At 40.2% G+C, this 19980-nt stretch overlaps 2 protein-coding genes across 3 annotated transcripts; both read left to right on the top strand.

The window, feature by feature from the left end:
* The first annotated feature begins 511 nt into the window (after positions 1-511).
* LOC146630990 (uncharacterized) lies at positions 512-6458 on the top strand. 2 transcript variants are annotated; one of them, XM_085356242.1, is made up of 3 exons: positions 512-1073; positions 2397-2735; positions 5535-6458. In XM_085356242.1, the coding sequence occupies exons 1-3, from the start codon at positions 512-514 to the stop codon at positions 6122-6124; spliced, it is 1491 nt and encodes a 496-aa protein (XP_085212368.1). In that variant the 3' UTR covers positions 6125-6458. The 2 variants fall into 2 exon arrangements, with proteins under 2 accessions (XP_085212368.1, XP_085212367.1); XM_085356241.1 differs by having other exon boundaries at positions 5532-6458.
* A 1959-nt stretch (positions 6459-8417) lies between these two features.
* Positions 8418-18250, top strand: zfyve27 (zinc finger, FYVE domain containing 27). The gene is made up of 12 exons (XM_085356240.1): positions 8418-8708; positions 10108-10345; positions 10466-10536; positions 10633-10819; positions 11820-11915; positions 12223-12335; positions 12615-12733; positions 13134-13205; positions 15777-15918; positions 16031-16077; positions 16201-16282; positions 16397-18250. Exons 2-12 carry the CDS (start codon positions 10110-10112, stop codon positions 16465-16467), a joined length of 1236 nt encoding a protein of 411 aa, XP_085212366.1. The 5' UTR covers positions 8418-8708; positions 10108-10109; the 3' UTR covers positions 16468-18250.
* Positions 18251-19980: the final 1730 nt, after the last annotated feature.

The raw sequence follows: 19980 nt of genomic DNA, 5'->3' as shown, positions 1-19980 counted from the left end.
TAAAATAGGCGCTGTCGTAAGTAGACGCTAATTCCATGTCTGTTGAATATGTTACAAATTTTGACTGGTGGTAACAGAAGTAACATGTTGTTGTTCTGCAGCAATCTGCCTTTGTCTTGATGGTGATGTCTCTGGCCATCCTAGGGCCTTCTGGTTGGATTCTTTCCCGCCTAGACCATTACAAAACCCGTGACTGATGGAAGACGTCCCAGGAGCAGTCGTTACACCTGTGCTTGCCCTTAAAAGAGCATAATTTCAGATATTTCAGTCGTTGCTGAGATAATAAATTTAGGTTTCTCAGTTGTACTTTGTCCTTTTTTTCTTTTTTACCAACAAAGTGATGCACTTCGCCGTTTGGACCACTAGTTGGCACATAAGCAATTGTTGGCGGAAGTAAAACCTCTCACTTTGCTTATAAACGAGCTCCATCAGTACAAGGGGTCCATCACGTGCTCATCAGGGGTTTTAATATTAAGTCATTGCACAGCGTTAGTGGGTCGTTAAACGCACCATGAAGCCGCAGCTGTTTGGGACCAAAGAGCGACCGTGCGTAACAAACAAAACCAGCGCGGACGCTGCGCTGTCCTTTCAAGAGGAGCTTGTAGCTGCCATACACGGAGCATTTGAAGTGGCCGTGGAGATCGCGGTTCGCGAGGTGAAAAAGCTTGTGGCAGGTCAGGTGACGAGCGACATCTATGAAGAGATACGACGAGAAAACGAGTCCCTCAAACAAAGGCTGCAGAGAGCCGAAGCTAAGCTGGACTCTGCGCGCAGAGAGGAGAACTGTGGAAGCCCTCTTACTACAAATCAGCTCTTCGGTGCCATAAAATACACCGATCAACCGCCACACCCCAACTGCAGTCAAATAAGCACAAGTGCTGTGGGCAGTGTGCTCAGCCGCACAGAGGTCAGAGGTGACACTACCCCTGCGGGTCACAGCGGAGCGCATCAGCCTCGTGACACCCACGATCTACATTTGAGAAGACCCGACGAGCGCAGATCGCGCGAGGAAGAGAGAATAAATGACGCAGCTTCAGATCCAGAAAATGAGGCGAACGATGGATGCACTAGAGGTACTTGTGAGACTTGTTCTCTTTCATTACTGCCCCAGTAATTGCCTCAGCATCCTAGTTATATTTAGATCACGATGTGTGCACAGAAACTAACAGCTAAACTGTTAATGCATGGGGATGAACATTTTTCACACGTTTTGTAGACAAGTGTGAAACCAGTGATGCACAGTTGCCAGTTTTAACAACAGAATGTTTTACTAGCAGGATTGCTGAAGTGCAAACAGTCACCTTTTTGCTATTTTAATTTTTATTTATTTATTTTAACACAGTTAAGATTGCGGCCAATGCAAAGACTTAAACAATATACCTGTTGGTTTGTGTGTGAATCCACCAAGTGCAAAGATCAAAAATACACAACACATCATCCAAGAATCATTAAAAGGTCTTTAGCTTGTCTTGATGCGCTCATATAACTTACAAGTGTTTCAAAAATAAAAATGGTGACGTATGCCACCCAGGTTATGCATTGATGGGGTTGCAATATCTTGTTCCAAAAAGTGTATATTCAGCATTAATGGTGTCTTCACAGATTTGCAGGTTACCCATGCTTTGTGCACCAATTTGTTGCCACACCAGATGTTTGTGCACAGCAAAATCTCCAGTGCTGATTTTCTAACACTGGGATATTTTCCAGTGTTAGAAAATCAGCACTGCTCAGTGTTAGCCATTGTTAATCTTCAAAACTGACTAGGTTACTTTTAAACATATAACACTGTCAAAAGTGTTAATTTAACACTCAACAGTGTTGTATTTAACACTCAGAGGTGTGGACCCATATAGACACTCTCTAGCGTTAATTTAACACTGGAGATTTTGCTGTGTGGGATTATGATACGAAGGGCACCTCGGTGTGAACCATATATATATATATATATATATATATATATTTAATTTTGTGTAATATACTGGGATAATTATAATAAGAGCTATGTTGTTATATTTGTAACATATGGTATTATTTCATTTAGTAAGAACAGTAACAAAATAAACTATCTTGGAGCAACTGTGACCACATAATTTCCTCTGGGATTAAAGTATTCTGATTCTGGCTTTTGACCTGTGCCCTGATTACATGCCTGATGGTTTCAGACTAGAGAGAAAAGAGGCTAACGCTGTAATGATTTCCAAACATAAAGTTCTGGATCCTCACATCTGTTTTGAGTTCTGTTTTTAAAGTAACTGTTTTTGGAAACAGTTGCAAAGGTACTGTGCTCAAGCTCCATAGAAGGCTGACTTTAAATTTATTTTATAATGTATGGAAAAATTGTCTTAGTTTTCTAATTTAAAAGAAATCATTAAATGCTTGCATCTCTTTATTTGCAGAGGTAACTGAAGAGATTTCTCGCGTTTGTATGGTGAAGATCGAACGTATGAACCCAGTATGTCCAAACCAAGCAGCTCAAGATGGCATCTCACCACCACTTCCCAGCGTTCTTGGCAAATCCACTCGAGAGCTGGTTACTCAGGTTACTGTAAAGCAGGAGAAGCCAGAAGAGGAAACGCATGGTTCCTCTTGCTGTTTGGATTCCTTTAAAGTGGAGGATTTTAGCCTGGAGAGTATATCTGGAGTCCAGTCCAAAATGTTGGAGTGGAAACCAGAAGTGCAGGATATTCAGAGCCAAGATTCAAACTCTCAGCTGTCCAGCGATGGGCTCGATCAGGGTAAGAGCGAAAACTGCCATAAAGTATTCCCTCTGTTACAACAAATAAGGTTGAAATTAAGATCAGATTTGCAATATCTAACAATGACATACTCACCTAAAGTGGAAAAGTCTTTGAAACTGCATTTACCTCATGGGAGGGTAAAATGTTTGAGATTCAAGAGGGCTTAAAAAAACCCAGGCCTGTAAACACAGTTAACACATTGCAGAGCCTTCTCTCATGAATTGTTTAGTTTTACAAATGTACTGCACTGACATTTCCAATATTCAGATTTAGAAATGTGGAATCAACAAGAGTAAATAGACATTTTTCCTTGTGATCAAGTTGCTGAAAGATCATCCAGGGAAATTTTTGTCATTTTTGGAGCTGCAGGCCAGTCACATTTGCAGCTAGATTTGATCATTATGGGAAATTATTGTCTGTTTCCGAAATTACTATTAAAACTGGTAGATGGACTATATGCCAACTCACCATGTGCTATTTCACTGGGTGCAAAATGATTAGCTGTTCATTTTACTTAGCATTAACAAGCATTAAAGTTGTGCTTAAATTATATGTGTAAGTCCACTTACGATGTAATTAAAATAGTTTAATCTCAAATGAAGCAATTGTAATGCAAATTAGATGGTAAATGGTAAATGGCCTGTATTTATATAGCGCTTTACTAGTCCCTAAAGCGCTTTACATATCCAGTCATCCACACACAGGTGATGGCAAGCTACATTGTAGCCACAGCCACCCTGGGGCGCACTGACAGAGGCGAGGCTGCCGGACACTGGCGCCACCGGGCCCTCTGACCACCACCAGTAGGTAACGGGTGAAGTGTCTTGCCCAAGGACACAACGACCAAGACTGTCCAAGCCGGGGCTCGAACCGGCAACCTTCCGATTACAAGGCGAACTCCCAACTCTTGAGCCACGATCGCCCCTAAGGTTAATTAATGTGGTATGTTTGAGCCATAGATGCAATTATGCCATCACTGAGCCAATCTATAGTATTTCTGAGTACTTGTGTACACATATTTTGTTAAATCCACAGCATAGAAAAATGTTGTTAAAGGTCTTTGACAGTAAATATCTTACATTGCTATTGTCTTTTCTGTTTATTCATTTGAATAGGCTGTGAATAACTAAAATACAGACAGACTTGCTGAGGATTTGGTAGAGCTGTGTGATCACACCTCTCTATGTTAGTATCCAGCAGACAAACACAACTATATCTCTGTGCAAGAGACTGGATCAAGGTGACAAGGAAAAGTTGGTTTAAGCTCTAAACAAATGGCAGGTGCAGAGAGCATGACTTGTAGTGTGAGTTTGGGACCTGTAGTGTCCTGGCTACTTCCAGATAGTGGAAAACATATAAGACTCTTTTCTTCCCACCGCCACAAAAAGGAATGCTAAGGGGATTGAACCAAGTTGGTCCTAAATTCTGAGGGATTGTTGTGAGATTTAGCATTTGGAACTCTTAGGTGATGAAGGGAGCAGACATTCAGCTGATGGAAATAAACCAGAACATGCTTGTCTAATGGTATAACATGTAGAAGAGGCAGGAACTCTTAGTGCTGCTTCAGAGTCCTGTGCTGCTTGCAGCTTGCCCCGAGTCTGACAAGCATCTACAGGAGTAAGCAGTGCTCAAGCCATGCCAGCACAACAGGAGCATCACTGGCAGCTGCTAGAGATGACAGCAGATCAGACGCAACAGAGGGAGATGACTTCTAGTCACCTCCCACATCCCATCATGTCAAAGCAATCAGTGAAGAGAAAGACCTACCAGCATTCTTTCTGACACCTCAGATCATCGCACCAGCAGGACAAGCAGTACTTTCTGTGCCAGCAGTTAACTTCACCAGCCCACAGTCCATTCTGACTGCCACCATAGTGGAAGCTGGACAAGCTCCAAGGAAGCTGTATAGGGAATTGTGAAAGTGAGAACAAATGTTTGGCCAGTTCTGCCCTTCTGGGACTGAGCACAGCCAACACGATGACAGAATACGGGCTTAGTGAAAGATTATTTTTTTTATAATTTTATCTCCTGAGTTTGTATAATTAAATTAGACATCATAGTCATACAAGAACAACAGCAGTTTCCTGTTTGTGTTCAGGTAGATAGAAATACTTTCATTCATGACCCAGAGTAGTTTTTGTTTTTCGGTTGGCATTGTTACTTTACATTACAAAGATTCTGGGTTTGAAATTTTTGGGATGTTTTTAGTGTTCTGGCACCGATACAGCAGTTTCTTCACGTGGTTCAAATACATACATGTTCAGTTAACTAGCGATGCTGGATTGAGTTTATCTGTGCATGTGAGATAAACAAAAAGTTGGCGGTGCAGGGAAATGAATGGGTTTATTGGCTTGCAATGTAAAATGATCTAAGTTGCTAGTGGGACAAAAGTTCTATATAAGTAACAGACAATTTCTCATTATCAATAATATTGATTGGTTGTACACCCAGTATGCAATAGAAAATTTGCCTCATACCCATGTGCCAGTCAAACAGCACAACATTTATGCTTTCCTACTGTCTAGTGATGCAAAATTTTAACATCTGGACTTCCAGTCAGGCGGCTAAATGTCAGATTATTCCTCAGATTATTCTAAAGGATTCAAAAAATGTTTGCTCTATATAAAAACAATGGTCAATCTACTGACTTAAAACACTTATTTGTTTACATGTATTATGTATGTACTACATGAATTCTGATCTTTAAGGCTAATGAAGTTTGTGTAATTGAAAAATATATTTTTTAAATAATTATTCTACAGTGTAATTAACTCTGCATGTTATGTCTTTCAGCAGCTCATCCTTCAAACCCAGCCTCCACCCTTCAACCGCCCACAGATCTTCCATCCCTCCCTGCAGAGTTCTCCAGTATCTTCCAGCTGTCCGAACCAGCTCCTGTGTCAGAGGCCGCTCCACAGGTTTACCCAGTCAATGTTCGAACCAGTCATAAACTCAACCACCCCGTAGCTACCCTCTATGCCTGTAAGTCCTGTGGTCAGACTTTCCATCTGCCCAGCTTGTTGCGCCGACACACTGGCCAGTGCCAGCTAAGGTTCCAGCAACGCTGTCAGCAACCTGTGGCAGGAAGCAAGAGGGCCAGATTGCAGCTTTACCCACCGGGTTGCAGCCCCTTCCGCTGCACAGTGTGCAACCGAGAGTTCAATCGCCTGGAGAATCTCAAGACCCACCTTCGAATCCACACAGGAGAGAGGCCATATACCTGCTCAGTCTGCTCAAAGTGTTTCCGTCATTCTGGTGCTTTAACCAGGCACTTCCGCATCCACACTGGAGAGAAGCCTTACATCTGTGGACAGTGTGGAAAGTCTTTTAGAAACTGTGGTGGGCTCAAATTCCACCAGCGCTCTCATAGCAAGCAGCTACAGTAGTGTGGTTCTTGAGATTGGAATTTTGTTATGCAATATGCATAAAAGTTGATTTTATGCAAGGCTTAATATGTTTAAATTTTATTTTTATGTTAGCAGCCACCTATCAGTCCTGCCTCTGCTGAGTAAAATGTCAAAGAAAGACATTTAATATTTTCCCATGCACACGTGATATACAGGCACAGCACGCTCAGAAGAGTCATGTCTAAAAACAAGCAACATTCACAATACAGGACGCAAATATTTACGTTTCTGAGGTGCGCCATGCTCAGTGGCCATAATCAGTCCCTACTGTATATTGATATAACCCGAAATGACTCACCAGTATGAGGTCTCTCTGTGCAATCCACTTTTTTTTTTTTTTTTAAGACCAGGTTTTCCCTTTGAGACTGTGTTGTTTCAAAAGAAATCTTACAAAGCAGTATCTCAAGTTATAGATACTGCAACGAGCATCTTAGGTCACCTGTCAAAAACTAAAACTATCTAACTCTCAGACAAATTTAAATACTTTTATGATTACATGGTGAAAAGAAAATAAGCTCCAGGAACTGTAGCTCAGTGATCACTGAGGTCAACATTTAAATGCATACGGTATATGTCAGGTCAGTAGTAAGTGCTGAAAACTAAATGTGTGTGGAGCCTTTCAGTGTAATTCCAAGTGCCATTTTAATTATGTTCGTGGTATTGAAGAAACTACTGGTTGAGCCAGTATGTGTTTATGCCAATCCCGTTTTTATAATTGTCTGTGACTCACATATGTACTACTGTATGTCTCTTATTTCGACTACACTATGTAAAATAATGTATATGGACTAATAAAAGTAGTATTTAAAAGTAGAAAGTCACAAAGTGGATCCTTTTTTTTTTTTTTTTTTTTGTTTAATCAGTCACCTGATCTTAACCCAGTAGAGGAGTTTTTCAGTTAACAACGGGGAACTGTACGAAAACAATTTCCTAAACAATGAATGAATTAAAGTTGAAACTTGTTATTTATTTATCATCTTTTTTTTTTTTTTTTTTTTTAAGCTAAGGTAACTAATGTTTAAGGTTAACAAAAGAAATAATGTGTCATTCAAGTCTCTCCCAGACTAAACTAGCAGCATTCAGTTATTCACCGGTTAGGTCGCCGGTTCGATCCCTGGGCTCTCTGTCCTGGTCGTTGTGTCCCTGGGCAAGACACTTTACCCTACTTGCCTACTGGTGTTGGCCAGAGGGGCCGATGGCGCGATATGGCAGCCTCGCTTCTGTCAGCCTGCCCCAGGGCAGCTGTGGCTACAACTGTAGCTGCCTCCACCAGTGTATGAATGTGAGAGTGAATGAATAGTGGTATTGTAAAGCGCTTTGAGGGTCTCGAAAAGCGCTATATAAATCCAATCCATTATTATTATTATTATTATTATTATTATTATTATTATTTAGTGTTTCATTTGATTGTTATTAACTGCTCCACTTGTCTTGCTGACACTTTTATATCATCTTCCTCTTTTTTCTTCTTTCTTTGCTCATTTGCAGAAGGATACTCCTTCATTTTTGCTGAATAGCTTTGCAAAATTGCAAAACCTTAACTTAAGCTTCCTCTGTTATTTCTATTACATTCTGCCTGTGTGTTGGGATTTAAAGCAACAGTCTAAATTCCACAGCTGCTATTTAATCTTCATCAACTGCTGTACAGTAAATGTGTGGTCAAGGACTGACTGAAGCTCTTTAAACCAGGTGAGTTTTACTTTGTCATGACTTCAACTTCAACATGACTTCAACTTGTGTAGTTCCATCAGTGTATTTTGTTTAACTGTTGTACTTTCACTAATAATCAACAAAAACCTATTTCCACATCTACTGGAGCCCCCCCCCCTTCCAAAAACAAAAAAGCAAAATCATCCTTTAATTAGATGTTTTGGTATGAAAACTATTCTGATAAATCATAACGGTCAAAACTCTGACAGTCTGAATAATTTCTGCTTTAAAGGTCACAAAGAGACATTATTATTATTATTATCATCATTACTCACAAAATTACTTTCAATATAAAATTGAAATGTATGGAAAGATTGTCCAAGAGCGCAGATGGTGGTAAAATTAACAAATATAATTGTTTAAAAAAAAAAAAAACCCCTAATAAAAGAATGTTTATTATGTTCTTGTTTTACAAAGGAGTATTCTTAATTTAAAAAAAAAAAAAGTGGGGGGGGACTTGACTGATCAGTCTCTCTGCGATCGACTGGTTTGGACACCTGCCATTGACCATTTTCTGTTATCAATTATCAGGCCTGGATTAAACGAGGAAGCAGACGCTCTCGCAGCTGAACAGAGCTAGCAAGGCAAAGGTAGCAGGTCCAAAAAAGCAAAATAGCGGGTTGACTCTCTATGCCGACACGCTGACAGTTTCAGAAATCGCCTCGTTGTTCCAGGTTTGTGCTCATGCAGGAGGACAACCGGAGCCATGTTGACTGAGCTGCTTGAATTTGGAGGCTCTTTCTTCCTCCAGGCTGAAGATGATGGTATCGGTGGGACTCGCTAGTTTCGCCTGAGCTCCTTTCAGCACCGCCGCCGCCTCATAAGTTGGTTGTTGTTGGAAACCGAGCTCGAGGTAAATGATCTCCTTCGTATTTAGTAGCTAGTGTTAGCAAGGCTGACATGCCGGTGTCGTGCTGCTATTGTACAGCACAGCGCTCTCCCACCGGCACAGGACTTGAGTTAACTTTCCGGTTTGACCGCATCTCGCAGGCCACAGCAGTTAGCCCGGATTTCCCTCCTTATGGTCACGATAAAGAAATCGATTTTAATAGATTAATCAGAAATAAGTAGTCCTCATGAAAGCTACCAACATATCGTAACCCTTGGAAGGAATCCACCTGAACGCTAGGTTTGTTCATTCATCAACTCGCATAAAGGAGTTGAGACTGTAAGCGTGGGTTATGGGAGATCCTCCATATAACTAAAGCGCACAAGAATAGGTTAGTGGAGAAATTCGCTCTTTCCAATAACGCTTGGATGATGGGTTTCTCTCACAGGTCTCAGGAATAGACCCCGGAAAAGCCAACAAAAGCGTCTCTGAAAACGTGGTTGGTCATAACGAGGCAGACTATCTACAAATTGAACAAATCAAGCACTGGTGTTAATCTCACTAAAGCAGTTAATTTTCTCAAGGGGGTCACAGAAGAAACAGGGACTGCTGTGGAGGGTTACACTAATACGCTTATTGAGAGATACAATTAATATTGAGCAAAACTGAGTTCAGCTTGATGAACTCAACAAAGAGTAAAAATCTCTCCAAGTATCAGAATTTTTGTTCATTCAAAACACCAAATAAGAGTAGTATTAATGGAAGGAAGCATTTTAGTGTGTTTCAGGTTTGCAATGACTTCTGAGATGATGTTTTGTGGACAGATGACAAAGAAGTCCATTTTTCTATTTAAAACACACAACTCTGTATTTGTGAATTTTAGAACAGTACTGTCTACCAGCTCTAAAACTGAAAGAGTGGTGGACGGATTGTGGTTTGGGGCTGCTTTGCTATCTCAGGAGTAGAGTGCCACAACTACAAAGTGACCAAAGTGCACAAGTAAATCGACAACACGATAGTTTAAAAAGAAAAAAAATTCATGTTTTTGGAATGGTCATGTCAGAGTCCTAACCTTAACACAACTGCTTAAGGTTGATGTATGATGGAAAATGTTGAAAATCCTCTATAAAGCCTAAAAAGATCTGATGTATGTTTTTGCTAAAAGAGATTCTAAGATATAGGAAACTCGAGGCCTGTTACTTTTCTCAGCTTGGACTTTTTGTAAGACTTTTTTTTTGTGTTATCAGTTTATGTTTGTCTTTATTTGTAAGAAGATGAAATTTCAGTAATTCAAAAGGGTTTACAAACTTTCTGTTGCTGAAGCTCTAGACAGTTGGTAATATTATCACAGCAGATGCATTTTTGCTTTCAAAGTTACTCAACACCTGAATCCTGCTTGTCGTCTGTCCCTCATTCTGTCCAGGGATGGCTTTGCACAGTACTGGATCATTCCAAGACCCCTCACAGGGCACAGGGGATCGGGGGGAGCTGGTGCACACATTGTCTAAAGAAGCCCCTGGGTCTTCAGATGCCTCTGAGTTGGGAAGCCCTCGCAGTACACCAAACTTTGACCTCCTCAACATGGTTTTGTCCTATAAGAGGATGGCTCTATATCTAGAACCGGTTACAGATACAGTGGAGCTCATTCGCTTCCTGCTCGGGTGTGTATTTGTGCTTTCTGTACCCTATATGAATATCACATAACTGCTTTTTCATAGTAATCACAGAACTACATATTTATATTGCAGTATTCATTATGATCTTTTTTTTTAATCTCTCAGGTGGAAGATGCCACTGTGTTCTCTGCTTGTTTGTATTTTCCTCAATGTCTTCTTCTGCACAGTTAATGAAGGTAGGAGGAACCATTACACAGCCTTATTCAGCCTTATTGTTGCCCTTTGAATAATTTACTATGTTGTTTTTTTCTGTCTCCCTCTTCTGACATCAGTTGGTTGGTTCACTGTGAGTTTAGCAGCAGTATCTTTGCCGGCTGCCCTGGGTTACCTGCAGGACAGGTGTAGGGGCAGAGCCTCAGACGATGAGCTTCAGAAGCGTCGCTTTCATGCTGTGTATCGCAGAGACTTGCAGATCATTCATCTCACCAAACAGGAGGCCATGTTGGAAGTCAAAGACCTGTAAGGCAAATTATGCATTTAATGTCTTAAACTATTAGCATGTAGCGTCCAATCTAAAAAATGAAGTCAGTGTGGAGCTGCTTTAAACCTGCTTTCGTTTAAAAGGCCAGCAGAGACAACCTGTGGTTGTCAAAAACAAAGTCCAGAGCCCTCAGCTCACTTGATCCATGTCTGAGACACTTCTTTCAGGTTTTACTGAATCCAACATTATGTTCATTTTGTAAATTATGGTCCCCCGTAATGTGCAGAAAGAAGTTAAGCAGAGTATGCTTTCAATGTTTGATGCACTCTATACTTATAAACTCTGGTTTCAAAAAGCTAAGGTCCCAATTGGAAGGTTTAGAGACCTTTAGGTGACCCCCTGGCAACCACTGGTCGCTAGGGGGGAAAAAAGTATATTCCCTTGCTGATTTGTGAGCAATTGCTTGAGGTTGCTGGCAGTCACTAGGTGAAATTGGTTGTAGAGAGGTTTACAGCGATGCATCAAAAACCTCTTTTCAATTGCTTTGGTTATTAGCAGGTTGCCATGGTTGCCTGTAGTTGACATGGAAGATGTCAGCAAACACTTGGCTCGTGTTTGGAGGAAAAACCTTTGAGGAAATGCTTAGTTGTCCTGTAGAGTTGTTAACTTTACATTTATAAAATGTAATGCATCCCACAATTGTTGATCGGAGTGAAACTGTCATTATTTCCAAACTATTATAAACTTGAATGTGTCTCTCATCACACAATATTGACTTAGAGTCCTACCTGCTACCGGCATATTCATTGTTTCATACGATTTTAAAATATCCAATTTAAAGATTAAGTTTCAGGCAAACACTGATAAAGAAGATGGAGGAAGTCAGTTTCTTCTTCCTTTTTTATTTTTATTTTTTAAGCAGTTTATAAACTGTAGCTATCGGTGCATTTCTGAGTATTTGTTCATGGTATGTATTTGCAAATCGATTGAAATGTATTTGTTCACCCTTTATTTGTGGGTCTCATTTGCCTTCACCAGGTTGAAGCAGCTGGATGACATGCTGTCCTCTGCCTGTCAGTCAGCAGAAGCTGCTTATAAAGTCTTGTACTGGGATAATCACACCAAGTCATCAAGGTCTGCATCTGTGGTCTCTCTCTTTTACACACACGCACATTCTTTTTGCTTATAGCTGAGTCATTATTGCTCAACAGCCGGCGCTCATGATAACATCAGTTCAGCTCATGCATGTGAATGAAATGTATATGTTTTAACAAGCTCTACTGTACTGATCTCTTCTGTTGTTGCCGATAGTAACAAGACATTCAGATGTGTGTCAGTAGTCACGGTTTAAAATGTCAAATGTGAACTTAACAAAGAATTCTGTTGCTGATCAATCGCTCACATAGTTTTAATGTGACTTCTCAAAATGTTCCACCTCCAGGTTCTATGGAGGGATATTAATCGTGGTGTGTCTACTCTATGTTGCTCCGGTGGCCTGGGTGCTAGCTGGACTCAACAGTGTCATGTTTCTGTGGAACAGAGACTTCTGCAGAGGTTAGTTTGGAAAAGGCTGAAAAATAAAACTAACACTGAAGCGTTAAAAACTGCAGATCTTCAAACGGCCTCTAGAGCCTGGCTCTAAAAACAGTAATAAAATACAATAGTAGTACATGGTCATTCCATACAATACATTCTCATTTAATTATGGTTAAAAAGTAAGATGGTGACTGAATTTGAGACTTTAAAAAGGGTAGTCCACAATCCAGTGAACGACCTTTAGGTGGCTACATCCATCTTTATAAATGCAGTCGATGGTCTGTTAATCTGTTTCAGTTTTATTGGAGCTTAAGAAACTGTTCCACATGAGCAAGACACAGACTTCAGAAGGGGCGTGTGAAGAACAAGAACAAGGCAATTTATTGGAGAGGACCCCCACACCAACCAGTCTAGAGGTGAGAGACAGAAGCACGGAGGACAAAAGTTTATACGGTCTGATACGACTTACACTGAAGGATTATTTGCTGTGATTTATATTAAAACCAAATACAGCTGAAAGCTTCTTACACTGAGAGCATGGGATAAACAGTCCATCCATCATTTTCCTTTCATGCCCTCTGTGTCTTTCTGTGTTAGGATTTTTACTCCAGCAAAGTCACGGACTGGGGATCACATTGATCTGTGGAATTCCAGAGTGAAAACTTCACCCGTTACATTCATGTGTGATCCCGATTTCAGATCTCTTGACCATACCACAGTTTAACAGCTGTCCTGGGTGCTCACTCTGGGATCAGCTGTGTTTCAGGAGTTAAGTAAACAAGTGCTCAGATGTTGTTTTGTGTTTTGTCACAACAGGATCTGTCCCCTGGCAGTGTAGAAGAAGCTGAGGAAGCTGAGCCTGATGATGAATTTAAAGATGCCATTGAGGTAAACGGAACACTTACACTTTAGGATGTTCTTTTAAATTACATTTGTATGTTACTTCTATGCAGTTGTAATTCTCAGATGTCTGCAGTATTATAACTTCTTCCTTATAATGTCTAATGTGATGTCCAATTTCATAAATCTTTCTAGTTTAAGTAATCATAAAATATGTTTCTGTAGTATTTTAATTTGTTTTCTTGCCAAAGTTATACTAGAAAAAATGGTTACTGCCATTTATTGTCTGGCCAAGTTGGAAGCAGTGAATTTATGGTAAATGGCCTGTATTTATATAGCGCTTTACTAGTCCCTAAGGACCCCAAAGCGCTTTACATATCCAGTCATCCACCCATTCACGCACACATTCACACACTGGTGATGGCAAGCTACATTGTAGCCACAGCCACCCTGGGGCGCACTGACAGAGGCGAGGCTGCCGGACACTGGCGCCACCGGGCCCTCTGACCACCACCAGTAAGCAACGGGTGAAGTGTCTTGCCCAAGGACACAACGACCAAGACTGTCCAAGCCGGGGCTCGAACCGGCAACCTTCCGATTACAAGGCGAACTCCCAACTCTTGTAGCTGATTTGACCCAGATTTACACTCATAGGTGGAGCAAAAAGGCCAAGTGTGTTCCACTTGGTTCACCCTGACAGCAACCGAAATGGTGTAAAGAATGGGAGAAGTTTTATCTTTCATTCCTTTCTTCTTTTGCTGAGATAAGTAATTTCTACTGAAATCTTCAGTAAACTGGAGTCATTCATTAGCTTAACTTTTCATGTAATATATAGATGTAGGGGGAAACAAATTTGGATGGTGAATTCTATAAATTTTTGTCTTGCAAAATAATAAAAAAAATTAAGAAGTTCAGTTTGAGCTTGCCGGTAACTGTTAGGGAGGAGGAAGCCTTTGTTGCTGACATACCTCCTGTCTTTATTAGTTTTTTTTCCCTCTGCTATCCTCCTAACTCAGGAAAATTCAGTTTCAACACAGGTAAGTGTTCTCTCCTTTGTTGAGAGGAGGCTAGTTCGTCATGGCTTTTTCTTTAGTTCTTGCTTTGCTTTTTGAAGCGCAGTTTTAGGTGTGGTCACGGATAGTAACACTGAATATTAGTACTTTTAGGTAACGTTTTTCTCATCTCTTGTTTTGTTGCCTGACAAGGAAACCCCATTGGTTTTGGTGGTAAGTGATTTCACTGTTCATCCCTACTGCCAGTCCATCCATCCATCCATCCATCCATTCACCTTGGCAGGAGTTGTGTGGCAGCAATAATGCTATAAATAACATGCCCATAATTGTTGCCTCCAGTGGTTCCATTACACAGAATATTTGTATCATTATTATTCAGCATGATCACCATCATGCTTTACGCAACAAACAAATCTTTACTATATTAAATCCCCAGACTGAACGAATTCTATCAACAGAATGTGAATAATTGCCTGTGACTTTCTGTCCAAAATATTTTAAGAGAAATCAGCTGAACACTAGCTCCAGGGTGTTCTTTTGTGTAACACCAGTCTGCACGACAAGACTCAGTCAAGAATGAGTAGCGATGAACCTTTTATTTTAAAAACACACATTGTTATTCATAATAGGGGAAATGGGGTTAGAGCTAAAAAGAAATGTCTTTTAAAACGTTTAAAGAACAGAAACAAAGACCCAAAAACGTTTCAGGACTGGTAAAATGCTGCCCCCTTGTGGTGAGGGATTTAGTTAAACACCAAAAGTGCGTTTAAAATCTATTAGCTCTTGTGACATAAAACTTTAAATAAAAAAAATATGTTGTCAAATTTAGTGGCCAATATTAGTCAACAAGGTCCATTACACCTGACTTATCTGTACATGAATTTGTTCATCAAATAAATGGATACACTTATTTGCTAAAATCCTAAACTGTTCCATTAACTGCAGGGAAGAAAGAAGTTATCCTCCTCTCTCCAAGTCTTTATTTTTTGCTGAAGTTGGATACGTGTTATTCTTATTAAAGAATAGTTTTATATTCTTTAACAAGAAAAGCTTTTAACACATGACAACTAATATCTTCATTCTGTTTGTCCTCCTACACTCTGTTCATTTGGTTCTGTGTCATTGCTGTCACTCAGTGTAGTGGATCACATTTGTAGTGGAGTAGGTTGTGCTAACCTTACTTGGTAGCCCTTGGTTCACAGACAGTTGGTACCTTTATCACATCCTAGTTATATTGAATATTAAGAGTTAAGAGAGATTAACAACATTTAATTTCTTTAATATTTCTGCTTTTGCTCTTATGGAGGTTGCGGTCCTCATGTTTGGCAGATAAATTAAGTACAGCAAGTGCGTGAATGCATGTTCTTTGAAATGTATTCTCCACCTTCATAATCATCCTAGTAGTCGTAGTTGTTGTGATCATCATGCTTAGCTTATTCATCAAACAGCTATTAGTCAGACTACCTGATTTATTTTTAATTCTAGTTTCTCCTCTGTTAATGTTTAATTTGTTTCCTGGCTTCTTTACACTTCAAAAGCTTAGACGTTATATTAAAAAAAACCATTTGTTTTTTCTATGTATCTCACTCCTCTTCGTCTCCCTAAGGAGGATGATGATGGATCCCTTGGAGCTCCCGAGTATGACACTATCTCTGAAAATGGTCTTCTAAGCCGAAATGAACCAATACGCAGCAAAGTGTCTAAACTGACAGAGAAACTGCGTAAACGCTATCCCGCAACCGTCACAGGTCAGCGAATCCTCCACTGATTTCAACCCTCTTATTTATAGCTCGGTGATGACACGGTAGATTTTCTAAGACTTACAGCTCTATTCTTGGCTGTTTCTTTCTGTCTCCAAAGGCAACTGTTCGAGCTGCAATGCCGTCTTCTCAGTTCTGAAGAAAAGGGTGAGACTGAAACCTTGTGGCAAGAATTTGGGATATATTTAGGCATCACGTCGTCATCATGGTTAATTTTATCCTATTTTTCTGTTGGGATGAGCTCTAACCCACTGTCTGTTTTTATTGCAGAGAAACTGCAGTAACTGTGGCAACAGCTTCTGCTCTCGATGCTGTTCCTTTAAGGTGCTGAAATCTGTTATGGGGGCAACAGGTGAGAAGCAGTATCGTTAAAATATTTGCATCATATCACACAATTCTGTTTCTGTTAGTTTTATTCATCTGTTCTTTGAGTTAAAGCCGCTGTCTTTTATTATTTCATCCTCAGCTCCAGAAGCACAGAGAGAGACAGTGTTTGTTTGTGCTGCCTGTAATTCCACTCTCATCAAACCACAGTGAGATGGCATGTTGGTTATATCTCCCAACGGTCAGCAAGTGTTCTCTCACTGTTTGGCCCTGAGCCCTATATTGGACCCTGACGTACATGCCTTTGTGTTCATGTTAAGGCTCTTCTGTCAAGAAACATCCCATGTGGAGCTCCTACACTCCTTTGCCTTTATCAGTTCCTCGTTAGCTTCTCTTGTTGCTTATGGGATTTCTACTATTCCTGTTGTTGGATTTTTCTTTTTTTGTGCTATCAGTGAAGGACTGGATCTTATCACTCAATGAGACTCAGCACAGTACACAGTGGCTCTAAAATCAAAGGACCTATTTACAGTCTTTCTGAGAAGGACCAATATATGCACAGTGATAACCACGACTCAGCTAGTAGTGATTGGTGGTTAAAATAAGTGAACAGGGTTACAGCGGTTTTGCTTTACAATCTTTGCCTCACAATAACGGTGATGGCTCGTGAATTTTGATATCTTAAGGACTGTTTGGCAGATTAATGACAATGTAATGCTGAAGGACCTTTCTGTAAGAACATAAGGCATCAAATCTGCCGTTCAGACTGATGAATATGATGTGGGAAAATGCTTAAGTTGTGCTTAAGCTTGTTCAAAAGTACAAGATAATGCTGAAGGACCTTGACATCCATCTGTCACCAATATGATATGATGAATTGTGGGTTTGTCCGAGATTCTGAAGGGAAGTTTGAGTTCTGAGTCACACCGGGCCACAGCCACAGTAAGCCACCTCTGGCCCCAAGAGAATGTGCGTTCCCCGACTGTTTGTGAAGAGTTGCTGGAGGTTTCTGGCTCTTGTTAAGTAAAGTTGCAAAGAGAGCATTGCAAAAAAAACTTGTGATTGCTTCTGTTGCGGGCAGATTGCTGCGGGCACTAGTAGTGTGCGAGGAAGATGCCAACTTGTTTGGAGACATTTATCATTTTAGTCTCTGAGCTGTAGTAAAAGTTGAAAAAGAACAGTGCAAACTGGAAAAAGAGAACATTTGCCTTCATAGTACAAGTTGTGCCTTACTGGAACAAACACATTTTAAAAGGGTCACCTTTCACTTTGAAGCCGAATGTTCTCCATCTCCGGTTTCTGTCACACCTTTACAGTTTTGCTGCTGTTGGCGAGTAGTTTGCAATTGTTTTCACTCTAGTCTCCTATCAACCAGTCATCTCACAGAGCTTTGACTGTTCATCATGTCTGAGTGAATAGGGCTTTAGCAGTCAATATCAGAGTGTCTGCCAGCACCTGCTTACTAACTGATTGGCACATGCACGACAGATAGTTTGCTCACATAAGATCATTTTTGAGCAAATGCTATCCTGGTAATCCTGGTCTGGAAAACTCACTGTGATTAGATTTGTCTTTTTCAGTTGATTTTCCTACCAGAGGAAGCAGATGCAGAAAAGCATAAAAAACTGAAAATGCAAAGCAAAGTCTCACACAGCGTGGTTTTGTTGAAGGCAGGGTCTGAGCCGTTTTCGAAGTTGAGCAGACCAGTTCACTCTTGTAATAATCTAATTGCTGCTGCATTTCAGTTGTCATGGTTTCCTACGTGGGCGTGTCAAACAAGCTTTATTGTATTACAGCAGCACGTCCAAAGGTCCTTTGAGTCCATGTTTTTCGTCTGACTGGATCGAGTCGACCCAACTGGATAAAAATAATTTGAGTGGACCGAAGAACCCACTAAAACTGTTACCAGAACTTCACACTCTTGCAAGCAGGACTTGACTTGAAGAACTCATGTGAGGCACTGAAACCCAATATGTGGATCCTGGTGGCAACATTGTTTTAATCATGTTTCAGACACAGATGATTGTAACTGTTTGCTTTGCTTTTACTGTAATTATATATAAGCTTACTGTAAATAGTTCTAATTGTTCTATGTATGATATATTTAATTTAAAACTCCTGAAAGTGCGAGTTATTATTTGACCGAATGATTAATTATGTATATACTGCCCAGGATTTTAAAGATTAAATTATGCCGTTATTAAAATAAACAATGTAAAGATTTACAGCTGTGGTCAGTTTACATACACTCATTGTGAGCTTGCATGTCATAGTAACTTTTGAATTTTCACAATTTCTTTGAACTGTTCTTATCCCTTTTCTGACACGTTTAATTTTATTTTGAATTTTCTCTAATCCACACAGGGTCAAAATTTTATGCAAGGGCTCAAATATATGCACACGCTCCGTTAAATGTTTCAATAAATGGTGCTGAAGGTTCTACAGTGTGGTGGCGAGGCCAAGGTCTCTTAATTTCTCAAGAGTGATTGTGAATGACTACAGCTGCTAGCTTCTCTTTGCTGCCATGGTGGAGTGACCAATACTGCAATTGGAAAGTGCAAGAAACTCAGTGAAGCCTTAAATTAGAACTGGAGATTTACACAAACTGGAAAGGCCTCTTGGAGCCGTTTCTAAACAGCTGTATTCAAAGATAATCAGTTCAAACAAACTTAACAATTGGACGTATCACTACTTTTCCAAGGTCTACAAGAGACCAAAATAGTCACCCTCAGGTGAGAGAAAATTGGTTAGAATTGCTGTTAACTGGAAACTGGTGGAACACCAGAGCCACTGTCCACAGTGAAGCAACTTCTACAATGGACTGAGAATGTACCAAAAGCCCTGGTCTAAAATTATAACTTTTAAGCTCGACTGGAATTTTCACCTGCCCACAGTGACAAGCCAGATGCCTTCTGGAGAAAAGTAATATGATCAGATGAGACAAAGATTGAGGTATTTGCTTATTTATAAGGGGCATGTTTAAAGGAGCAGAAAGGTGAGGCTTTCATCCCAAAGAACACAATGCCACCTCTCAAGCACGCTTGTGGAAGCATCATTGTCTGTTTTGATGCTAATGGCATTGATGCATTGCACAAGATTGATGGAGTAATGAAAGAGAAGGACTACCTCCAAATTCTTCAACTTGACTTCACATCAACAGCTAAAGGGTTGAAAATTGTACACAGTCAAATATTCCAACAGGACAATGATCCCAATCAAAGCCCTGAACTCAACCTTACTGAAAATATGTAGACTATGCTTAAAAGCCGAGTTGGTGCCAGAAAATCAACCAATTTAAATGATCTCTACCAATTCTGCCAAGAACTATCCAGCCAAGATTATGCCAGAAGAATAAAAGCACCTTCTCGAGGTGCAACTTGCTAAGAGACATTTAGCCAAATAAAAATGTGGGTCTATGTATATATTTGTGGCTACATGTATCACTTTGACCCTGTGCAGATGAGAGAAAATCAAAAATAAATTAGGACTTGTTTTTACAAGTTGTTGAAGATGTATGCTGTATGATCATTCCACTCTGGAAAAAAGAATAGTTCGGTCATTGAAATCAATTAAAAGCTCAAAATGAGCATGGCACTCGTGGCCATGATGAGCGTAACCACAGCAGCAATTAAAGTGACAGGTGGTAAGTATGTTCCTTTTGGCATGGGAATCATTTTATTAGCAACTAAAAGGCATTGTCATTTCAAAGCACAGTTGTACCACACT

This window comes from Diplotaxodon limnothrissa, linkage group LG6 (genome assembly GCF_057381915.1).
Source record: "Diplotaxodon limnothrissa isolate DT_005_m linkage group LG6, D_limnothrissa_male_GT1.1, whole genome shotgun sequence".
Taxonomy (NCBI): Eukaryota; Metazoa; Chordata; class Actinopteri; order Cichliformes; family Cichlidae; genus Diplotaxodon; species Diplotaxodon limnothrissa.
This window is presented reverse-complemented; position numbering and strand designations above follow the sequence as displayed.